Source organism: Entelurus aequoreus, linkage group LG25 (assembly GCF_033978785.1).
Source record: "Entelurus aequoreus isolate RoL-2023_Sb linkage group LG25, RoL_Eaeq_v1.1, whole genome shotgun sequence".
NCBI lineage: Eukaryota > Metazoa > Chordata > Actinopteri > Syngnathiformes > Syngnathidae > Entelurus > Entelurus aequoreus.
In genome coordinates, this window is record NC_084755.1 from 5,353,822 (window position 1) to 5,377,612 (window position 23,791).

At 38.2% G+C, this 23,791-nt stretch overlaps 1 protein-coding gene across 1 annotated transcript in view; it reads right to left on the reverse strand.

Annotated features, from left to right (window-relative positions):
• Positions 1-23,791, reverse strand: part of gcgra (glucagon receptor a) — a 102,574-nt gene that overhangs the window by 32,540 nt on the left and 46,243 nt on the right. The window contains exon 2 of the mRNA XM_062036698.1: positions 10,213-10,341. Within this exon, the coding sequence (XP_061892682.1) occupies positions 10,213-10,266 (54 nt within the window). The 5' untranslated portion in view covers positions 10,267-10,341. The remainder of the gene's footprint in view (positions 1-10,212; positions 10,342-23,791) is intronic.

Genomic DNA, 23,791 nt, shown 5'->3' on the forward strand with positions numbered 1-23,791 from the left:
AATAATTATGAGGGGCTGTTAGGGACATTATTCAGAATTACCTCTTACATACACTACTGAAACACTCTTACATGCACTACTGAAACACTCTTACATACACTACTGAAATCTTTTTCTCACACACACACTACTGAAACACTCTTATACACACTACTGAAATGCTCTCACATAAACAACTGAAATCTTTTTCTCACACACACACTACTGAAACACTCTTATACACACTACTGAAACACTCTTACGTACACTACTGAAACACTCTTATAAACACTACTGAAACACTCTTATAAACACTACTGAAACACTCTCACATAAACAACTGAAATCTTTTTCTCACACACACACTACTGAAACACTCTTATACACACTACTGAGACACTCTTATACACACTACTGAAATGCTCTCACATAAACAACTGAAATCTTTTTCTCACACACACACTACTGAAACACTCTTATACACACTACTGAAACACTCTTACGTACACTACTGAAACACTCTTATAAACACTACTGAAACACTCTTATAAACACTACTGAAACACTCTCACATAAACAACTGAAATCTTTTTCTCACACACACACTACTGAAACACTCTTATACACACTACTGAAACACTCTTACGTACACTACTGAAACACTCTTATAAACACTACTGAAACACTCTTATAAACACTACTGAAACACTCTCACATAAACAACTGAAATCTTTTTCTCACACACACACTACTGAAACACTCTTATACACACTACTGAAACACTCTTACGTACACTACTGAAACACTCTTATAAACACTACTGAAACACTTACATACACTACTGAAATGCTCTCACATAAACAACTAAAATGTTTTTCTCTCACGCACCCTACTGAAACACTCTTATACACACTACTGAAACACTCTTACACTACTGAAACACTCTTATACACACTACCGAAACACTCTTATAAACACTACTGAAACACTCTTATACACACTACTGAAACACTCTTATACACACTACTGAAACACTCTTACATACACTACTGAAACACTCTTATAAACACTACTGAAACACTCTTATAAACACTACTGAAACACTCTCACATAAACAACTGAAATCTTTTTCTCACACACACACTACTGAAACACTCTTATACACACTACTGAGACACTCTTATACACACTACTGAAATGCTCTCACATAAACAACTGAAATCTTTTTCTCACACACACACTACTGAAACACTCTTATACACACTACTGAAACACTCTTACGTACACTACTGAAACACTCTTATAAACACTACTGAAACACTCTTATAAACACTACTGAAACACTCTCACATAAACAACTGAAATCTTTTTCTCACACACACACTACTGAAACACTCTTATACACACTACCGAGACACTCTTATACACACTACTGAAATGCTCTCACATAAACAACTGAAATCTTTTTCTCACACACACACTACTGAAACACTCTTATACACACTACTGAAACACTCTTACGTACACTACTGAAACACTCTTATAAACACTACTGAAACACTCTTATAAACACTACTGAAACACTCTTACATGCACTACTGAAACACTCTTACATACACTACTGAAATCTTTTTCTCACACACACACTACTGAAACACTCTTATACACACTACTGAAATGCTCTCACATAAACAACTGAAATCTTTTTCTCACACACACACTACTGAAACACTCTTATACACACTACTGAAACACTCTTACGTACACTACTGAAACACTCTTATAAACACTACTGAAACACTCTTATAAACACTACTGAAACACTCTCACATAAACAACTGAAATCTTTTTCTCACACACACACTACTGAAACACTCTTATACACACTACTGAGACACTCTTATACACACTACTGAAATGCTCTCACATAAACAACTGAAATCTTTTTCTCACACACACACTACTGAAACACTCTTATACACACTACTGAAACACTCTTACGTACACTACTGAAACACTCTTATAAACACTACTGAAACACTCTTATAAACACTACTGAAACACTCTCACATAAACAACTGAAATCTTTTTCTCACACACACACTACTGAAACACTCTTATACACACTACTGAAACACTCTTACGTACACTACTGAAACACTCTTATAAACACTACTGAAACACTCTTATAAACACTACTGAAACACTCTCACATAAACAACTGAAATCTTTTTCTCACACACACACTACTGAAACACTCTTATACACACTACTGAAACACTCTTACGTACACTACTGAAACACTCTTATAAACACTACTGAAACACTTACATACACTACTGAAATGCTCTCACATAAACAACTAAAATGTTTTTCTCTCACGCACCCTACTGAAACACTCTTATACACACTACTGAAACACTCTTACACTACTGAAACACTCTTATACACACTACCGAAACACTCTTATAAACACTACTGAAACACTCTTATACACACTACTGAAACACTCTTATACACACTACTGAAACACTCTTACATACACTACTGAAACACTCTTATAAACACTACTGAAACACTCTTATAAACACTACTGAAACACTCTCACATAAACAACTGAAATCTTTTTCTCACACACACACTACTGAAACACTCTTATACACACTACTGAGACACTCTTATACACACTACTGAAATGCTCTCACATAAACAACTGAAATCTTTTTCTCACACACACACTACTGAAACACTCTTATACACACTACTGAAACACTCTTACGTACACTACTGAAACACTCTTATAAACACTACTGAAACACTCTTATAAACACTACTGAAACACTCTCACATAAACAACTGAAATCTTTTTCTCACACACACACTACTGAAACACTCTTATACACACTACCGAGACACTCTTATACACACTACTGAAATGCTCTCACATAAACAACTGAAATCTTTTTCTCACACACACACTACTGAAACACTCTTATACACACTACTGAAACACTCTTACGTACACTACTGAAACACTCTTATAAACACTACTGAAACACTCTTATAAACACTACTGAAACACTCTCACATAAACAACTGAAATCTTTTTCTCACACACACACTACTGAAACACTCTTATACACACTACTGAAACACTCTTACGTACACTACTGAAACACTCTTATAAACACTACTGAAACACTTACATACACTACTGAAATGCTCTCACATAAACAACTAAAATGTTTTTCTCTCACGCACCCTACTGAAACACTCTTATACACACTACTGAAACACTCTTACACTACTGAAACACTCTTATACACACTACCGAAACACTCTTATAAACACTACTGAAACACTCTTATACACACTACTGAAACACTCTTATACACACTACTGAAACACTCTTATACACACTACTGAAATGCTCTCACATAAACAACTGAAATCTTTTTCTCACACACACACTACTGAAACACTCTTATACACACTACTGAAACACTCTTACATACACTACTGAAACACTCTTATAAACACTACTGAAACACTCTTATAAACACTACTGAAACACTCTCACATAAACAACTGAAATCTTTTTCTCACACACACTCTACTGAAACACTCTTATACACACTACTGAGACACTCTTATACACACTACTGAAATGCTCTCACATAAACAACTGAAATCTTTTTCTCACACACACACTACTGAAACACTCTTATACACACTACTGAAACACTCTTACGTACACTACTGAAACACTCTTATAAACACTACTGAAACACTCTTATAAACACTACTGAAACACTCTCACATAAACAACTGAAATCTTTTTCTCACACACACACTACTGAAACACTCTTATACACACTACCGAGACACTCTTATACACACTACTGAAATGCTCTCACATAAACAACTGAAATCTTTTTCTCACACACACACTACTGAAACACTCTTATACACACTACTGAAACACTCTTACGTACACTACTGAAACACTCTTATAAACACTACTGAAACACTCTTATAAACACTACTGAAACACTCTCACATAAACAACTGAAATCTTTTTCTCACACACACACTACTGAAACACTCTTATACACACTACTGAAACACTCTTACGTACACTACTGAAACACTCTTATAAACACTACTGAAACACTTACATACACTACTGAAATGCTCTCACATAAACAACTAAAATGTTTTTCTCTCACGCACCCTACTGAAACACTCTTATACACACTACTGAAACACTCTTACACTACTGAAACACTCTTATACACACTACCGAAACACTCTTATAAACACTACTGAAACACTCTTATACACACTACTGAAACACTCTTATACACACTACTGAAACACTCTTACATACACTACTGAAACACTCTTATAAACACTACTGAAACACTCTTATAAACACTACTGAAACACTCTCACATAAACAACTGAAATCTTTTTCTCACACACACACTACTGAAACACTCTTATACACACTACTGAGACACTCTTATACACACTACTGAAATGCTCTCACATAAACAACTGAAATCTTTTTCTCACACACACACTACTGAAACACTCTTATACACACTACTGAAACACTCTTACGTACACTACTGAAACACTCTTATAAACACTACTGAAACACTCTTATAAACACTACTGAAACACTCTCACATAAACAACTGAAATCTTTTTCTCACACACACACTACTGAAACACTCTTATACACACTACCGAGACACTCTTATACACACTACTGAAATGCTCTCACATAAACAACTGAAATCTTTTTCTCACACACACACTACTGAAACACTCTTATACACACTACTGAAACACTCTTACGTACACTACTGAAACACTCTTATAAACACTACTGAAACACTCTTATAAACACTACTGAAACACTCTCACATAAACAACTGAAATCTTTTTCTCACACACACACTACTGAAACACTCTTATACACACTACTGAAACACTCTTACGTACACTACTGAAACACTCTTATAAACACTACTGAAACACTTACATACACTACTGAAATGCTCTCACATAAACAACTAAAATGTTTTTCTCTCACGCACCCTACTGAAACACTCTTATACACACTACTGAAACACTCTTACACTACTGAAACACTCTTATACACACTACCGAAACACTCTTATAAACACTACTGAAACACTCTTATACACACTACTGAAACACTCTTATACACACTACTGAAACACTCTTACATACACTACTGAAACACTCTTATAAACACTACTGAAACACTCTTATACACACTACTGAAACACTCTTACATACACTACTGAAACACTCTTATAAACACTACTGAAACACTCTTACATACACTACTGAAATGCTCTCACATAAACAACTAAAATGTTTTTCTCTCACGCACCCTACTGAAACACTCTTATACACACTACTGAAACACTCTTACACTACTGAAACACTCTTATAAACACCACCGAAACACTCTTATAAACACTACTGAAACACTCTTATAAACACTACTGAAATGCTCTTATACACACTACTGAGACACTCTTACATACACTACTGAAACACTCTAATACACACTACTGAAACACTCTTATAAACACTACTGAAACACTCTTACATACACTACTGAAATGCTCTCACATAAACAACTAAAATGTTTTTCTCTCACGCACCCTACTGAAACACTCTTATACACACTACTGAAACACTCTTACACTACTGAAACACTCTTATAAACACTACTGAAACACTCTTATAAACACTACTGAAACACTCTTATACACACTACTGAAACACTCTTACATACACTACTGAAATGCTCTCACATAAACAACTAAAATGTTTTTCTCTCACGCACCCTACTGAAACACTCTTATACACACTACTGAAACACTCTTATAAACACTACTGAAACACTCTTATAAACACTACTGAAACAATCTTATAAACACTACTGAAACACTCTTACATACACTACTGAAACACTCTTACATACACTACTGAAACACTCTTATAAACACTACTGAAACACCCTTATATACACTACTGAAACACTCTTATAAACACTACTGAAACACTCTTACATACACTACTGAAATGCTCTCACATAAACAACTAAAATGTTTTTCTCTCACGCACCCTACTGAAACACTCTTATACACACTACTGAAACACTCTTACACCTACTGAAACACTCTTATAAACACTACTGAAACACTCTTATAAACACTACTGAAACACTCTTATAAACACTACTGAGACACTCTTATACACACTACTGAAACACTCTTATACACACTACTGAGACACTCTTATACACACTACTGAAACACTCTTATAAACACTACTGAAACACTCTTATAAACACTACTGAAACACTCTTACATACACTACTGAAATGCTCTCACATAAACAACTAAAATGTTTTTCTCTCACGCACCCTACTGAAACACTCTTATACACACTACAGAAACACTCTAACATACGCTACCGAAACACTCTTATAAACACTACTGAAACACTCTTACATACACTACTGAAACACTCTTATAAACACTACTGAAACACTCTTACATACACTACTGAAATGCTCTCACATAAACACCTAAAATGTTTTTCTCTCATGCACCCTACTGAAACACTCTTATAAACACTACTGAAACACTCTTATAAACACTACTGAAACACTCTTATATACACTACTGAAACACTCTTACATACACTACTGAAATGCTCTCACATTAACAACTAAAATGTTTTTCTCTCACGCACCCTACTGAAACACTCTTATAAACACTACTGAAACACTCTTATAAACACTACTGAAACACTCTTATAAACACTACTGAAACACTCTTATAAACACTACTGAAACACTCTTATAAACACTACTGAGACACTCTTATACACACTACTGAAACACTCTTACATACACTACTGAAACACTCTTATATACACTACTGAAATGCTCTCACATAAACAACTAAAATGTTTTTCTCTCACGCACCCTACTGAAACACTCTTATACACACTACTGAAACACTCTTACATACACTACTGAAACACTCTTATAAACAGTACTGAAACACTCTTACATACACTACTGAAACACTTACATACACTACTGAAATGCTCTCACATAAACAACTAAAATATTTCAGTTGTTTATGTGAGAGCATTTCAGTAGTGTGTATAAGAGTTTTTCAGTAGTGTATGTAAGAGTGTTTCAGTAGTGTGTATAAGAGTGTTTCAATAGTGTGTATGAGAGTGTTTCAGTAGTGTTTATAAGAGTGTTTCAGTAGTGTTTATAAGAGTGTTTCAGTAGTGTTTATAAGAGTGTTTCAGTAGTGTATGTAAGAGTGTTTCAGTAGTGTTTATAAGAGTGTTTCAGTAGTGTTTATAAGAGTGTTTCAATAGTGTGTATGAGAGTGTTTCAGTAGTGTGTATAAGAGTGTTTCAGTAGTGTTTATAAGACTGTTTCAGTAGTGTTTATAAGAGTGTTTCAATATTGTGTATGAGAGTGTTTCAGTAGTGTGTATGAGAGTGTTTCAGTAGTGTTTATAAGAGTGTTTCAGTAGTGTTTATAAGAGTGTTTCAGTAGTGTATGTAAGAGTTTTTCAGTAGTGTTTATAAGAGTGTTTCAGTAGTGTTTATAAGAGTGTTTCAGTAGTGTGTATGAGAGTGTTTCAATAGTGTGTATGAGAGTGTTTCAGTAGTGTGTATGAGAGTGTTTCAGTAGTGTTTATAAGAGTGTTTCAGTAGTGTTTATAAGAGTGTTTCAGTAGTGTTTATAAGAGTGTTTCAGTAGTGTATGTAACAGTGTTTCAGTAGTGTTTATAAGAGTGTTTCAATAGTGTGTATAAGAGTGTTTCAATAGTGTGTATAAGAGTGTTTCAATAGTGTGTATAAGAGTGTTTCAATAGTGTGTATGAGAGTGTTTCAGTAGTGTGTATGAGAGTGTTTCAGTAGTGTGTGTGTGAGAGAAAAACATTTCAGTTGTTTATGTGAGAGCATTTCAGTAGTGTATGTAAGAGTGTTTCAGTAGTGTGTATAAGAGTGTTTCAGTAGTGTTTATAAGAGTGTTTCAGTAGTGTATGTAAGAGTGTTTCAGTAGTGTTTATAAGAGTGTTTCAGTAGTGTATGTAAGAGTGTTTCAGTAGTGTATGTAAGAGTGTTTCAGTAGTGTTTATAAGAGTGTTTCAGTAGTGTATGTAAGAGTGTTTCAGTAGTGTGTATGAGAGTGTTTCAGTAGTGTGTGTGTGAGAGAAAAACATTTCAGTTGTTTATGTGAGAGCATTTCAGTAGTGTATGTAAGAGTGTTTCAGTAGTGTGTATAAGAGTGTTTCAGTAGTGTTTATAAGAGTGTTTCAGTAGTGTATGTAAGAGTGTTTCAGTAGTGTTTATAAGAGTGTTTCAGTAGTGTATGTAAGAGTGTTTCAGTAGTGTGTATAAGAGTGTTTCAGTAGTGTGTATAAGAGTGTTTCAGTAGTGTATGTAAGAGTGTTTCAGTAGTGTATGTAAGAGTGTTTCAGTAGTGTTTATAAGAGTGTTTCAGTAGTGTTTATAAGAGTGTTTCAGTAGTGTATGTAAGAGTGTTTCAGTAGTGTTTATAAGAGTGTTTCAATAGTGTGTATAAGAGTGTTTCAATAGTGTGTATAAGAGTGTTTCAATAGTGTGTATGAGAGTGTTTCAGTAGTGTGTATGGGAGTGTTTCAGTAGTGTGTGTGTGAGAGAAAAACATTTCAGTTGTTTATGTGAGAGCATTTCAGTAGTGTATGTAAGAGTGTTTCAGTAGTGTGTATAAGAGTGTTTCAGTAGTGTTTATAAGAGTGTTTCAGTAGTGTATGTAAGAGTGTTTCAGTAGTGTTTATAAGAGTGTTTCAGTAGTGTATGTAAGAGTGTTTCAGTAGTGTGTATAAGAGTGTTTCAGTAGTGTGTATAAGAGTGTTTCAGTAGTGTATGTAAGAGTGTTTCAGTAGTGTATGTAAGAGTGTTTCAGTAGTGTTTATAAAAGTGTTTCAGTAGTGTTCATAAGAGTGTTTCAGTAGTGTTTATAAGAGTGTTTCAGTAGTGTATGTAAGAGTGTTTCAGTAGTGTTTATAAGAGTGTTTCAATAGTGTGTATAAGAGTGTTTCAATAGTGTGTATAAGAGTGTTTCAATAGTGTGTATAAGAGTGTTTCAATAGTGTGTATGAGAGTGTTTCAGTAGTGTGTATGGGAGTGTTTCAGTAAGTGTGTGTGAGAGAAAAACATTTCAGTTGTTTATGTGAGAGCATTTCAGTAGTGTATGTAAGAGTGTTTCAGTAGTGTGTATAAGAGTGTTTCAGTAGTGTTTATAAGAGTGTTTCAGTAGTGTATGTAAGAGTGTTTCAGTAGTGTTTATAAGAGTGTTTCAGTAGTGTATGTAAGAGTGTTTCAGTAGTGTGTATAAGAGTGTTTCAGTAGTGTGTATAAGAGTGTTTCAGTAGTGTTTATAAGAGTGTTTCAGTAGTGTATGTAAGAGTGTTTCAGTAGTGTATGTAAGAGTGTTTCAGTAGTGTTTATAAGAGTGTTTCAGTAGTGTATGTAAGAGTGTTTCAGTAGTGTATGTAAGAGTGTTTCAGTAGTGTTTATAAGAGTGTTTCAGTAGTGTTTATAAGAGTGTTTCAGTAGTGTTATGTAAGAGTGTTTCAGTAGTGTTTATAAGAGTGTTTCAGTAGTGTTCATAAGAGTGTTTCAGTAGTGTATGTAAGAGTGTTTCAGTAGTGTTTATAAGAGTGTTTCAGTAGTGTATGTAAGAGTGTTTCAGTAGTGTATGTAAGAGTGTTTCAGTAGTGTTTATAAGAGTGTTTCAGTAGTGTATGTAAGAGTGTTTCAGTAGTGTTTATAAGAGTGTTTCAGTAGGTGTATGTAAGAGTGTTTCAGTAGTGTTTATAAGAGTGTTTCAGTAGTGTTTATAAGAGTGTTTCAGTAGTGTATGTGAGAGCATTTCAGTAGTGTATGTAAGAAGTAATTCTGAATAATGTCCCTAACGGCCCCTCATAAATAATAATATGGGCTGCTTGCATTGCAGCAGGCCCACATAATAAAAACAACCTGAATTGTAAGCAAACAAATAAGGAGCTCATTGTGAGTAAGCAGGGTGTTTGTTTGTGCCTCCACTGACTTATAAACACAAACACCCTCTCTGAGAGGCAGGTGTGTGCAGCCAGGACTCACCTGGATGCTGCCAGAGAGGAGGAACATTGCCAGAAGCAAGAAGAGTGTTGTCATCCCTTACTCAGTGCTGCTGGCAGGATGCAGGGAGGGAGGGGCTTCACCTCATGAGGCGGTGGGGGGCCACACTACCTGGAACACACACACACACACACCAATGTCACGTAACACAGGAGGAAGAAGGCGGGGTCCCATTGGGGTGCCATATACACAACATGGGAAGGTGTAGTGTCCTCTATTGTGAACCGGACTTGTCCCATTTCCATCCTGGGGACTTATCAGCGTGTTTGTCGCTTCCATTTGAGGGCCCTCACCTCCGGCAGCTGGGGGCTTTTAGCTGAAGCAGTAGAAAGGGACGAAATCTGAAACGTTTCTGCAAAAAACACCTTGACCATGGACACATTTTTGGCTAAAACGTTTCAAATTCCATTCGGTTCTGGTCTTTGCGGTGTGTTTTTTTTTCCAGCTGTGTTTTGCCTGTACATTCCAACAAAGGCATGAAAGTACCACTCGTTGTGAAAAAATGTTCCCGCCGTCTGCATCACAGCGCTGTGCTGGGAGTCGCAGGTCAGATACGATCTGAAGCAAAAAGCAATGTTTCTTAATGGCCTGTTTAGAGGAAGGACCACAGGAAGAGGTAGCTAATCACCGTGGCCGTCCGCAGGGACCAGGGGCCGTACTTATCAAGCTTCTTAGAGTGCCATTTTACATTTAAGTCCTGAGAATTTGCGAAATTTAGTCCTACTCTCAAACTTAAGAATAAAAGCTTTTTATCAACGTTCTTAAGTCTAAGAATTCACTCCTACTCTCCACGATATTTAAGAGACCTTCAGAGGTGTCTTAAGTGGTTAGGAGTTGCCAGCAGGGGATGGCACTGAGGCGAGAGAGACGTGCGAGCGAACGTTCAGGAAACGGAACAATGTTGTTGTTTTTTTTTGATGACGAGCAGCTGATCAAACGGTATCGTTTATACAGAGCGGATATTATTTTTGTCACAGATTTAATACTTTTCGATTCCATGTTGATTTCTGCATGTGGCTGCAGTGGGCTAGTATATATAGAGCCACCCACACCAGTTTCAAATTAGTTGCCTAATTCAGTGTTTTTCAACCACTGTGCCGCGGCACACTAGTGTGCCGTGAGATATTGTCTGGTGTGCCGTGGGAACTTATGCAACTTCACCTAATTTATCCCAAAAATATTTTTGGCAAATCAATAATTAGAATCTGCCAATAATGTGCCGTTGCTTAGTGTCTGTGCTGTGTAAAACTCGCAGGGTAACCACGTAATACTCCATGTCAGTAGGTGGCAGCATTGCTTTGTAAAAGTCGGAATGTGTCGGGTGAGACGAGGATGGTTTGTTGTGATCCCGATATGCAGACCACAGTGGGAGGCAGGGTGCAGGTAAAAAGGGTATGTAATGCTTAAACCCAAAATTAACGAAAGGAAAAGGCTATGCAAAACAAAAGTCAAACTGAACTGGCTACAAAGCAAACAGAGACAGAATGCTGGACGACAGCAAAAACTTACGGCGTCTACAAAGTACATCCGTACGTGACATGACAATCAACAATGTCCACACAAAGAAGGATAGCAACAACGTAAATAGCCTTGCTTGCTAACACAAAGCAGGTGCGCGGAATAGCGCTCAAAGGATGACATGAAACCACTACAGGAAAACACCGGCAATACAGGAAGGGCCACCAAAATAAGCAAGACAAGAACTAAAGCACTACACACAGGAAGACACCAACACACTCAAAATAAGACACGACGACTTGGTGGAGTTAATTTTTTTAAGTTTTCTGCTGGTGGTGTGCCTCCGGATTTTTTTTATGACAAAAATGTGCCTTGCCTCAAAAAGGTTGAAAAACACTGGCCTAATTAATGAATTGGAAAGAAAATGTTATGACAGTAGCGTATGTGTGTGGCCGTGAGGTGAGTGACGTCAGTGAGTGTGTGGGCGAGAGAAGAGAGGGAGCGGTAGCGTGAAGTGCGGGCGGGGAGACTAGTTTGTTTTGTATTATTTTGTAGTTTATTGTCAAAATATACACTCCCATTGTCCACTTAAATATTTCCAAGATATTTCTTTATTCTTAGACAAGGGATTCCCTTCCGTGATTGGTCATTTCTATGGACACAGAAATGACGTCACCTAAAATTGCGTTTACGGCACATAGTAATGTCGTAATTCAGCTCTGAGTGTGACACTTAAGATTCAGTCCTACACTTCGCTGAAAGTGTGAGTAAGACGCTTGATAACTAACTTTTAAGTGCAGCTTTCAGCCAAGAATTTATTTACTCTTAAGTCAACTCTTAGCAGACTTCTTAGGAGTAATTCTGAGAAGCTTGATAAGTACGGCCCCAGGTCTACCCGAGTCAGGTTCTACCCTTCTGTAATACTCAGTGTTTAATGACAGTCTTACGTTGTTATAGAAACACGTAACGAAACATGGCCGAGTGTTCCCAATCAAATGTTTCCACCTGCAGCAATTCAAAATAAGATTGAGATCAAGTGCTAAGTTGGTAAGGTCTTAGACAGGAAAGGTTATAAAAGTCAATCTAGAGCAGGGGTCACCAACGCGGTGCCCGCGGGCACCAGGTAGCCCGTAAGGACCAGATGAGTAGCCCGCTGGCCTGTTCTAAAAATAGCTCAAATAGCAGCACTTACCAGTGAGCTGCCTCTATTTTTTAAATTGCATTTATTTACTAGCAAGCTGCTCTCGCTTTGCCCGACATTTTTAATTCTAAGAGAGACAAAACTCAAATAGAATTTGAAAATCCAAGAAAATATTTTAAAGACTTGGTCTTCACTTGTTTAAATAAATTCATTAATTTTTTACTTTGCTTCTTATAACTTTCAGAAAGACAATTTTAGAGAAAAAATACAACCTTAAAATGATTTTAGGATTTTTAAACACATATACCTATTTACCTTTTAAATTCCTTCCTTTTCTTTCCTGACAATTTAAATCAATGTTCAAGTAAAAAAAATGTTTTTTATTGTAAAAAATAATAAGTACATTTTAATTTAATTCTTCATTTTAGCTTCTGTTTTTCGACGAAGAATATTTGTGAAATATTTCTTCAAACTTATTATGATTAAAATTCAAAAAAATTATTCTGGCAAATGTAGAAAATCTGTAGAGTCAAATTTAAATCTTATTTCAAAGTCTTTTGAATTTCTTTTAAAATTTTTGTTCTGGAAAATCTAGAAGAAATCATGATTTGTCTTTGTTAGAAATATAGCTTGGTCCAATTTGTTATATATTCTAACAAAGTGTAGATTGGATTTTAACCTATTTAATCAAAATTCTAAAATTATCTTAATCAGGAAAAATTACTAATGATGTTCCTTAAATTCTTTTTTTAAGTTTTTCTCTTCTTTTTTTCGGTTGAATTTTGAATTTTAAAGAGTCGAAATTGAAGATAAACTATGTTTCAAAATTTAATTGTCATTTTTTTTTCGTGTTTTCTCCTCTTTTAAACCGTTCAATTAAGTGTAAAAATCATTAATTATTAATAATAACATAGAGTTAAAGGTCAATTGAGCAAATTGGCTATTTCTGGCAATTTATTTAAGTGTGTATCAAACTGGTAGCCCTTTGCATTAATCACTACCCAAGAAGTAGCTATTGGTTTCAAAAAGGTTGGTGACCCCTGTTCTAGAGGATCTTTAACTGGTGTTTTAGCAGCATATCCTTAAAAACAGTCAAATCCACTGTCATATTGAGTATCTTTGACAAATGTTTTTGTCAGTAGGTCCTTGAAAAAAGCAGAGTTCTCCTGTCAAGTCTTAGTCCAGTATTTTTGCAGTCCTTTTTGTAACAATACAACGCCTGACGTGTATGCTGGCGACTTCAAAAGCCGTCATACTGATTGGGGGCACAGCAGTTCCAACACTGATGGTGATTCCCTGTTAGACCGGCCCCTCAACGGTTGATATTTTTTCCAAAGTTGGTGGAAAATGGGTGACCAAGTAGGACTTTTTGTACTAATACTCAGTGTTGGGCAGTAGCTCGCTACAAGCATACTTGCCAACCCTCCTGTTTTTAGCGGGAGAATCCCGATATTCAGCGCTTCTCCCGACAACCTCCCGACAGAGATTTTCTCCCGACAAACTCCCGGTATTCAGCCGGAGCTGGAGGCCACGCCCCAAAAACAAACAGTCTGCCGCAGCTGCGATTGGACCTGACCAGCCTCCGGGTACAAGTACCGGAGTACCAATTGCTTGCCAGGGAAGATCTTCCCCAGGAAGCAAGGATTGACCGGTTTTGGGCCATGCTAGGGAGAGACGGAAGATTCCACACTCTCGTGCATTTGGTGAAAGCACTTTTGTGCGTGCCACACAGCAATGCATCACCAGAGAGGGTGTTCAGCATGGTGAGAAAAATAGTGACAGAGAATAGAAAGAGGATGGACAATTCAACCCTTAACAAAGCATTGTACTTTCAAGTACAACAATGAGTAGATGAGTGTTGTGTGTGTATACGTGTAAATAAATGAACACTAAAATAAATTCAAGTATTTCTTTTATTTATATATATAATAAAATAAATATATAAATATATATATATATATATATATATATATATATATATATATATATATATATATATATATATATATATATATATATATATATATATATATATATATATAGCTAGAATTCACTGAAAGTCAAGTATATACCGTAATTTCCGGACTATAAGCCGCACCTGACTATAAGCCGCACCAGCCAAATTTAGGGGAAAATACAGATTGCTCCATATATAAGCCGCACCCGACTATAAGCCGCAGGGTTTTGATGTGTAATTAGCGTAATATATAGGGGTTCCTGCTACCACGGAGGGGATTGTCGGGACAGAGATGACTGTTTGGGAACGCAAAGCGTCCCATTTATTAACTATAAATCTTTCAATCATTCAATCAAACTTTCACATCTTTGACATGGCGAACAGCATTCGTGCAGAGTACAATTAATACAACGGTGCAAAGTAATACAAAGTGCTCGCCTGTACGTTATCAAAATAACCAGCCTACCGGTATATGAAAAGTCAGTCTTTAATCATTGTGTCATCGTCTTCCTCCTGCGTACTAAAACCACCGAAATCCTCTTCGTCGGTGTCGGAGAAGAACAGGCCGTAAATAAGCCGCACCCTTGTATAAGTCGCAGGGACCAGAACGAGGGGAAAAAGTAGCGGCTTATAGTCCGGAAATTACGGTATATATGTATATATATATATATATATATATATATATATATATATATATATATATATATATATATATATATATATATATATATATATATATATATCAAATACTTGAGTTGGTGAATTCTAGCTGTAAATGTACTCTCCTCTTAACCACGCCCCTAACCACGCCCCTCGTCCCAATCACGCCCCCCCCCCCGATATTGGAGGTCTCAAGGTTGGCAAGTATGCTACAAGTAGCAAAGCTACGTAGCTTAACTACATTTCCCGGCAGTTTGGCAGTAGCTTTGCTGCTATTTGAACGAGTATCGATTTCCGTAGCTTAGCAAGGTCGCTTGGCTACAAAGCTACAAAAAGAAAGAGAGACATGGACTGCAAGTCCAGGGGCAGGGGACAAACAAATACCGAGACAATCCGTGATGATTGGTTGGTCGCCGTATAAGAAAATCCACGATGATTGGTTGGTTTACAAAGATGAGTCACAATTGGTTAAGATCAGGGCAAAATATTACGGAAAGGCCAACCAGAGGAAAGACAGGGTCAGTCATCCAACAAGGAAGGGAAATCGCAACAGACGGGGGGAGTCGGAGAAGAGAAGAGGGAATATGCAGCCCTTTGAGACACTCGTGACTTAGGGCTATATAAGTAAACATTGATTGATTGATATTGAAGCGTCCCCAGCTAAATGACACATAGTTAAGGAGTTAAAGTACCAAAGATTGTCACACACGCACTCGGTGTGGCGAAATTATTCTCTACATTTGACCCATCACCCTTGTTCACCCCCTGGGAGGTGAGGGGAGCAGTGAGCAGCAACGGCGGCCGTGCCCGGGAATCATTTTTGGTGATTTAACCCCCAATTCCAACCCTTGATGCTGAGTGCCAAGCAGGGAGGTAATGGCTCCCATTTTTATAGTCTTTGGTATGACTCAGCCGGGGTTTGAACTCACAACCTACCCATCTCCTAATAATGAACCATTACCGGGTCCATTTGTTTTCGTACGTAGCTACATTTCACCGAGAGTAACTTGTAGCTTAACTCACTACATGTTCCAAGTAGCTTGCCCATCACTGCTAGTACTTTACCAGGTATACAAAATGAGAATATTTCACCTTGGACTTGTTTGATAATAAACTCTCAGTTGAATTGATGCCATCGTAACTTAATTGGTCCCTTTGGTTGCATGTTTGAAGGACGCCAGGTCACTGACACGTATTTGTGCGGAAAGCATTCATGAATGAGGCAAATTTCCCTGAACATCCCCAACAAAAAAAGGTGTAGGCTCCGGTATATTGTGTTCCAGTGCAGGTTGGACAAACACATTTTGCTGGAGAGTACTCACCACTAATTTGCTAGCATGCTTTGACAATTGAAATGAAGAAGCCCAGTATGCACGCAGAGTATAGGATTAAAAACAAAGCCCTTGGCTGACATTGTCGAGAAAAGGTGGAGCGTTCACTAATGCAGTTGGTAAAGTAGCCCAAAGAGATGTCCGTTGAATTGATGACCACTAAAGCAAACATGGACGTCACCTCTAATCAGTCCTCATGTTTTTTTGTTACTATAACCCAAGGCCATGCGTATGCACCGACCGCATCACAACAGCATCACAACAGCATCACAACAGCATCACAACAGCATCACAACAGCATCACAACATGTGAGAATGGGGTTAAGAAGAGTTCAGAGAGCAAAGAGCATGAAGTCACATCTTAACATGCTTGCATCTAAGTTTGGCTAGCACAAAGTAAAAACTCCATCACGGCTGGACTGGAAGGTCTTGAAATTCCAATGGAAGAACTTTGCAGATTTCTTATTGCAGTTTTACTTTTCACGTGTTCAAAAATTGTGTATTTTGGGTTCCCTCAGGTTCAAACACCGATGACATCTATTAAACAGACAAGAAGCAAGGAATTAAACAGAGACAGGATTCAATTTGGCTCATGAGGAGAAACGTCTGGGCTGCACTCTTGCACAGTCTCCCACCACGCTCTGATGAAAGGATTGCACGCCTCCTCTTTTATTTGGACTTTCCCAGATTACATGGCAACAGCTGTTTTTAAGGGGCGAGGGGGTCGTAAACAGCCGTTGCAGTCGGTCACAAAACAGTTCAAAGAAAAGATGCCTGGAGCTTGCGTCAGGTCCTGCTTCCTCTTTGCTTTGTAGATCTCAGGTCAAGACAAGGTCAGGATGCTGTTCGTCAACATCCTGGTGGAAATGCTGAGCTTTCTTCATCTGTTCCTGACTAAAAAAAACATTTTGACCAACCTCCACCGTGTCACTCAGCACTGGCTCCCCTCAGGGCTGTATGCCCTATATATCTATGACTGTGTGCTGTATGCCCTATATATCTATGACTGTGTCTATGCCCTATATATCTATGACTGTGTGCTGTATGCCCTATATCTATGACTGTGTGTACGCCCTATATATCTACGACTGCGTGTACGCCCTATATATCTATGACTGTGTGTACGCCCTATATATCTATGACTGTGTGTACGCCCTATATATCTATGACTGTGTGTACGCCCTATATATCTATGACTGTGTGTACGCCCTATATATCTACGACTGCGTGTACGCCCTATATATCTATGACTGTGTGTACGCCCTATATATCTATGACTGTGTGTACGCCCTATATATCTATGACTGTGTGTACGCCCTATATATCTATGACTGTGTGTACGCCCTATATATCTATGACTGTGTGTACGCCACATATATCTATGACTGTGTGTACTTCCTATATATCTATGACTGTGTGTACGCCCTATATATCTATGACTGTGTGTACGCCCTATATATCTATGACTGTGTGTACTTCCTATATATCTATGACTGTGTGTACGCCCTATATATCTATGACTGTGTGTACGCCCTATATATATCTATGACTGTGTGTACGCCCTATATATCTATGACTGTGTGTACGCCCTATATATCTATGACTGTGTGTACGCCCTATATATCTATGACTGTGTGTACGCCCTATATATCTATGACTGTGTGTAGGCCCTATATATTTATGACTGTGTGTAGGCCCTATATATCTATGACTGTGTGTACGCCCTATATATCCATGACTGTGTGTACGCCCTATATATCTATGACTGTGTGCTGTATGCCCTATATATCTATGACTGTGTACGCCCTATATATCTATGACTGTGTGTACGCCCTATATATCTATGACTGTGTGTACGCCCTATATATCTATGACTGTGTGTACGCCCTATATATCTACGACTGTGTGTACGCCCTATATATACCTACGAATGTGTGTACGCCCTATATATCTACGACTGTGTGTACGCCCTATATATCTACGACTGTGTGTACGCCCTATATATCTATGACTGTGTGTACGCCCTATATAGCTATGACTGTGTGTACGCCCTATATATCTATGACTGTGTGTACGCCCTATATAGCTATGACTGTGTGTAGGCCCTATATATCTATGACTGTGTGTACTTCCTATATATCTATGACTGTGTGTACGCCCTATATATCTATGACTGTGTGTACGCCCTATATATCTATGACTGTGTGTACGCCCTATATATCTATGACTGTGTGTACGCCCTATATATCTATGACTGTGTGTACGCCCTATATATCTATGACTGTGTGTAGGCTATATATATCTATGACTGTGTGTAGGCCCTATATATCTATGACTGTGTGTACTTCCTATATATCTATGACTGTGTGTATGCCCTATATATCTATGACTGTGTACGCCCTATATATCTATGACTGTGTGTACGCCCTATATATCTATGACTGTGTGTACGCCCTATATATCTACGACTGTGTGTACGCCCTATATATCTACGAATGTGTGTACGCCCTATATATCTACGACTGTGTGTACGCCCTATATATCTACGACTGTGTGTACGCCCTATATATCTATGACTGTGTGTACGCCCTATATAGCTATGACTGTGTGTAGGCCCTATATATCTATGACTGTGTGTACGCCCTATATATCTATGACTGTGTGTACGCCCTATATAGCTATGACTGTGTGTAGGCCCTATATATCTATGACTGTGTGTACTTCCTATATATCTATGACTGTGTGTAGGCCCTATATATCTATGACTGTGTGTACGCCCTATATATCTATGACTGTGTGTACGCCCTATATATCTATGACTGTGTGTACGCCCTATATATCTATGACTGTGTGTAGGCTATATATATCTATGACTGTGTGTACGCCCTATATATCTATGACTGTGTGTACGCCCTATATATCTATGACTGTGTGTAGGCTATATATATCTATGACTGTGTGTATGCCCTATATATCTATGACTGTGTGTACGCCCTATATATCTATGACTGTGTGTAGGCTATATATATCTATGACTGTGTGTAGGCCCTATATATCTATGACTGTGTGTACGCCCTATATATCTATGACTGTGTGTAGGCCCTATATATCTATGACTGTGTGTACGCCCTATATATCTATGACTGTGTGTAGGCCCTATATATCTATGACTGTGTGTACGCCCTATATATCTATGACTGTGTGTATGCCCTATATATCTATGACTGTGTGTACGCCCTATATATCTATGACTGTGTGTATGCCCTATATATCTATGACTGTGTGTACGCCCTATATATCTATGACTGTGTGTATGCCCTATATATCTATGACTGTGTGTACGCCCTATATATCTATGACTGTGTGTACGCCCTATATATCTATGACTGTGTGTACGCCCTATATATCTATGACTGTGTGTATGCCCTATATATCTATGACTGTGTGTACGCCCTATATATCTATGACTGTGTGTATGCCCTATATATCTATGACTGTGTGTACGCCCTATATATCTATGACTGTGTGTACGCCCTATATATCTATGACTGTGTGTACGCCCTATATATCTATGACTGTGTGTATGCCCTATATATCTATGACTGTGTGTACGCCCTATATATCTATGACTGTGTAGGCCCTATATATCTATGACTGTGTGTATGCCCTATATATCTATGACTGTGTGTACGCCCTATATATCTATGACTGTGTGTATGCCCTATATATCTATGACTGTGTGTACGCCCTATATATCTATGACTGTGTGTATGCCCTATATATCTATGACTGTGTGTACGCCCTATATATCTATGACTGTGTGTACGCCCTATATATCTATGACTGTGTGTACGCCCTATATATCTATGACTGTGTGTATGCCCTATATATCTATGACTGTGTGTACGCCCTATATATCTATGACTGTGTAGGCCCTATATATCTATGACTGTGTGTACGCCCTATATATCTATGACTGTGTACGCCCTATATATCTATGACTGTGTGTACGCCCTATATATCTATGACTGTGTAGGCCCTATATATCTATGACTGTGTGTAGGCCCTATATATCTACGACTGTGTCCACATTCATCTGTCAAACGCCTTTATCCAGTTAGCCGATGACATCACAGTGGTGGGCCTAACAACGGGGGGTAATGAAACAGCTAGGCACTGGCAGGGTGGTGTACTAAGAACAACCTGAGGCTAAACACCACAAAGACCAAGGAGTTGGTCATTGTTTTTAGGAGACAAAGAGAAACAAGCTCCACTTGTAGTAAACGGAACAGGTGTGGAGACTGTGGCTTCCTTTAAATTCCTGGGAACTTACATCTCGGAGGACCTCACATGTCCATATCAACATTTCAGCACCGGTCCAAAAGGCACAGCAGAGACTATATGAGGAGATTTGAGTATCTTTTAATCGGGCCACCAATTGACCCAATGCTGATGTACTGGGTGGTTTGCTGCCTGCTCTGCTGCAGACACCTAGACCCTGCAGAGGGTGACCTGGTCGCTGCCTCGACACAGCAAACACAAAAATCCGGTCCTGGTCAGCACTTGTTCAACCTGCTGCCATCAGGGAAGAGATGTCGGCCACACAAGAGCAGGACTAAGAGTTAAAAACATGGGCCATTAGAATTCTGAATCCGTCCCAAAAGCTCAGACTTCACTGCTGTTCGTACTGGTATTTATGTATATTTTATTTATAGTTTATATTGTATTTTAACTGCACCTAACAGAGTAGCCACCTCTCTGTTTGTCTTGCTACTTAAATTAAATTATGAAATTACTTTTAATGGTTTTTAAATCCCTAAATGGCCTGGCCCCACAATACCTGACCGAGCTTCTGCACCGTCATACCTCGTCTAGAGCCCTAAGGTCAGCTGACCAACTGCTGGCGGTCCCCAGATCCAGGCTAAAGACCAGAGGGGACAGATCCAGGCTAAAGACCAGAGGGGACAGATCCAGGCTAAAGACCAGAGGGGACAGATCCAGGCTAAAGACCAGAGGGGAAAGATCCAGGCTAAAGACCAGAGGGGACAGATCCAGGCTAAAGACCAGAGGGGACAGATCCAGGCTATAGACCAGAGGGGACAGATCCAGGCTAAAGACCAGAGGGGACAGATCCAGGCTAAAGACCAGAGGGGACAGATCCAGGCTAAAGACCAGAGGGGACAGAGCCTTTTCTGTTGCCGCCCCTAAGCTTTGGAACAGCCTTCCCCTCCACATTAGGTCAGCCCAGAGCCTGGGGGTCTTCAAAACCCTTCTTAAGACCTACCTCTTCTCGCTGTCATTTAACCTGAGCTGAGCCCGCCCACTAGGCCACCATTTCTAGTCCCCCCGCCCCCCACCCTCTCGCTTTAGTTTTTTTTTCAATTTGTCGCACTTTTATTATTTCATTATTTTTATCTTGCAATTTTACTTTTTATTCGAACCCTTTTACCGCATTGCTTCTGCACTATCTTGTTTAGCTCATTCATTGTTTATGTTCTTTGTTTTGGTTTTTTTGCTCTATGCTTTTTTAACCTGTAAAGCACTTTGGTCCAATTTCTAAATTGTTGTAAACGTGCTATATAAATAAAGTTGCCTTGCCTTGCTCTCATGTTTGAAAACAATAAATCTTTCTTTTTTTTTGTCCTGTCCAGCTTCTCAGGCAAATCATATAGTTGATGTAGATGCCCATATAGGATGTTCAGATTTACTTGACAAAAAAGAAGTGTAGGATACTTCTCTTGTTGCCTTATTTGTATTTGACCACTACTGTTTTCTGTTTATTTGTTACTGACTGTGGCAGGACACCTCTGCCTCTGTTTCACTTTATGTTGCTGGTAAATAATATGGTTGTAGTAGTAGGCTAAAGTTAAATTATTTAGTATGCACTAATTAAAGGGGCAGAGCTTTAAGAGACATTTTACCTTTTATATTTTATAAGATATATTTTTTGTAAGAACCACAATTAATAAATATATTTCAGTGAATAACTTATTGTTCAAATCTGTATATAAATATGTACATAAAGTGTTGTAATTATATTGTAAAATGGATGGATGGATGGACGTTTGAAACAAAACTGTTATTATTAATTAGTAAGTATAAATTTTTTTAGCCTTTTTAGAGAAAATCATATCATTGGTTAAATTATGCAAATTACTTGATGATGTCATGATGACCACGCCCATAGCCACGCCCCCACCGCCACAGGTATCTTGGCAGTTTATAGGAAACACTGAACACTGATACAAACCCTCACAATAATGTCTGATTGAATGCTAAAAACGTTATGACAGACCGCCTTAAAAAAACGGAATGGAATTTTACATTTTTCTATGAACGATAAAACGCTGAATATTGACAACATATGAACGTCACACCCCCTCTCCATCCACATATTTTACAATCAAGCAAAACGCGACAAAAATGCGACAAACAGCGAAATATGAACGCAAAGGGTAAAAAATACAACATACAATCTGCTCTAGAACTTTGTTGTGAAAATCTCCTTCCACGTCCGTCCCTGACACCCACATTTCAGGCTCTGGAACCACTCTGTGGAAACACTCCCCACCCACACTGCTTGGTACCTCGTCTGAGCTGCTGTGACTTAGATTACCATAGTAACTAATTAATTACCATAGTAACTAATTAGATGACCATAGTAACTAGTATATCATGCAGATTCCAACCATTAAAATACTTAGTATAGTTGAAGACTTACGGTCATTATAAAAGATGAGTGCACATCATAATGGCAGCTACACTTTCTAAAAAAAATGATTTGGAAATGTCCGGCGAGCCAGATTGAAGTACTTAACGGGCCGCATGTGGCCCCCGGACCTTCATTTGCCCAGGTCTGCTCTAACCACTAGGCCACTGAGTGGGAAAAAGTTATCTAAATAGTGAAAAAGTTTTCAATATAGTAGTCAATGCAGCTGAGATAAGCTACAGCGACCCCAAAAGGGACAAGCGGTAGAAAATGGATGGATGGAATTTAAAAGTACGTGGGTGAAA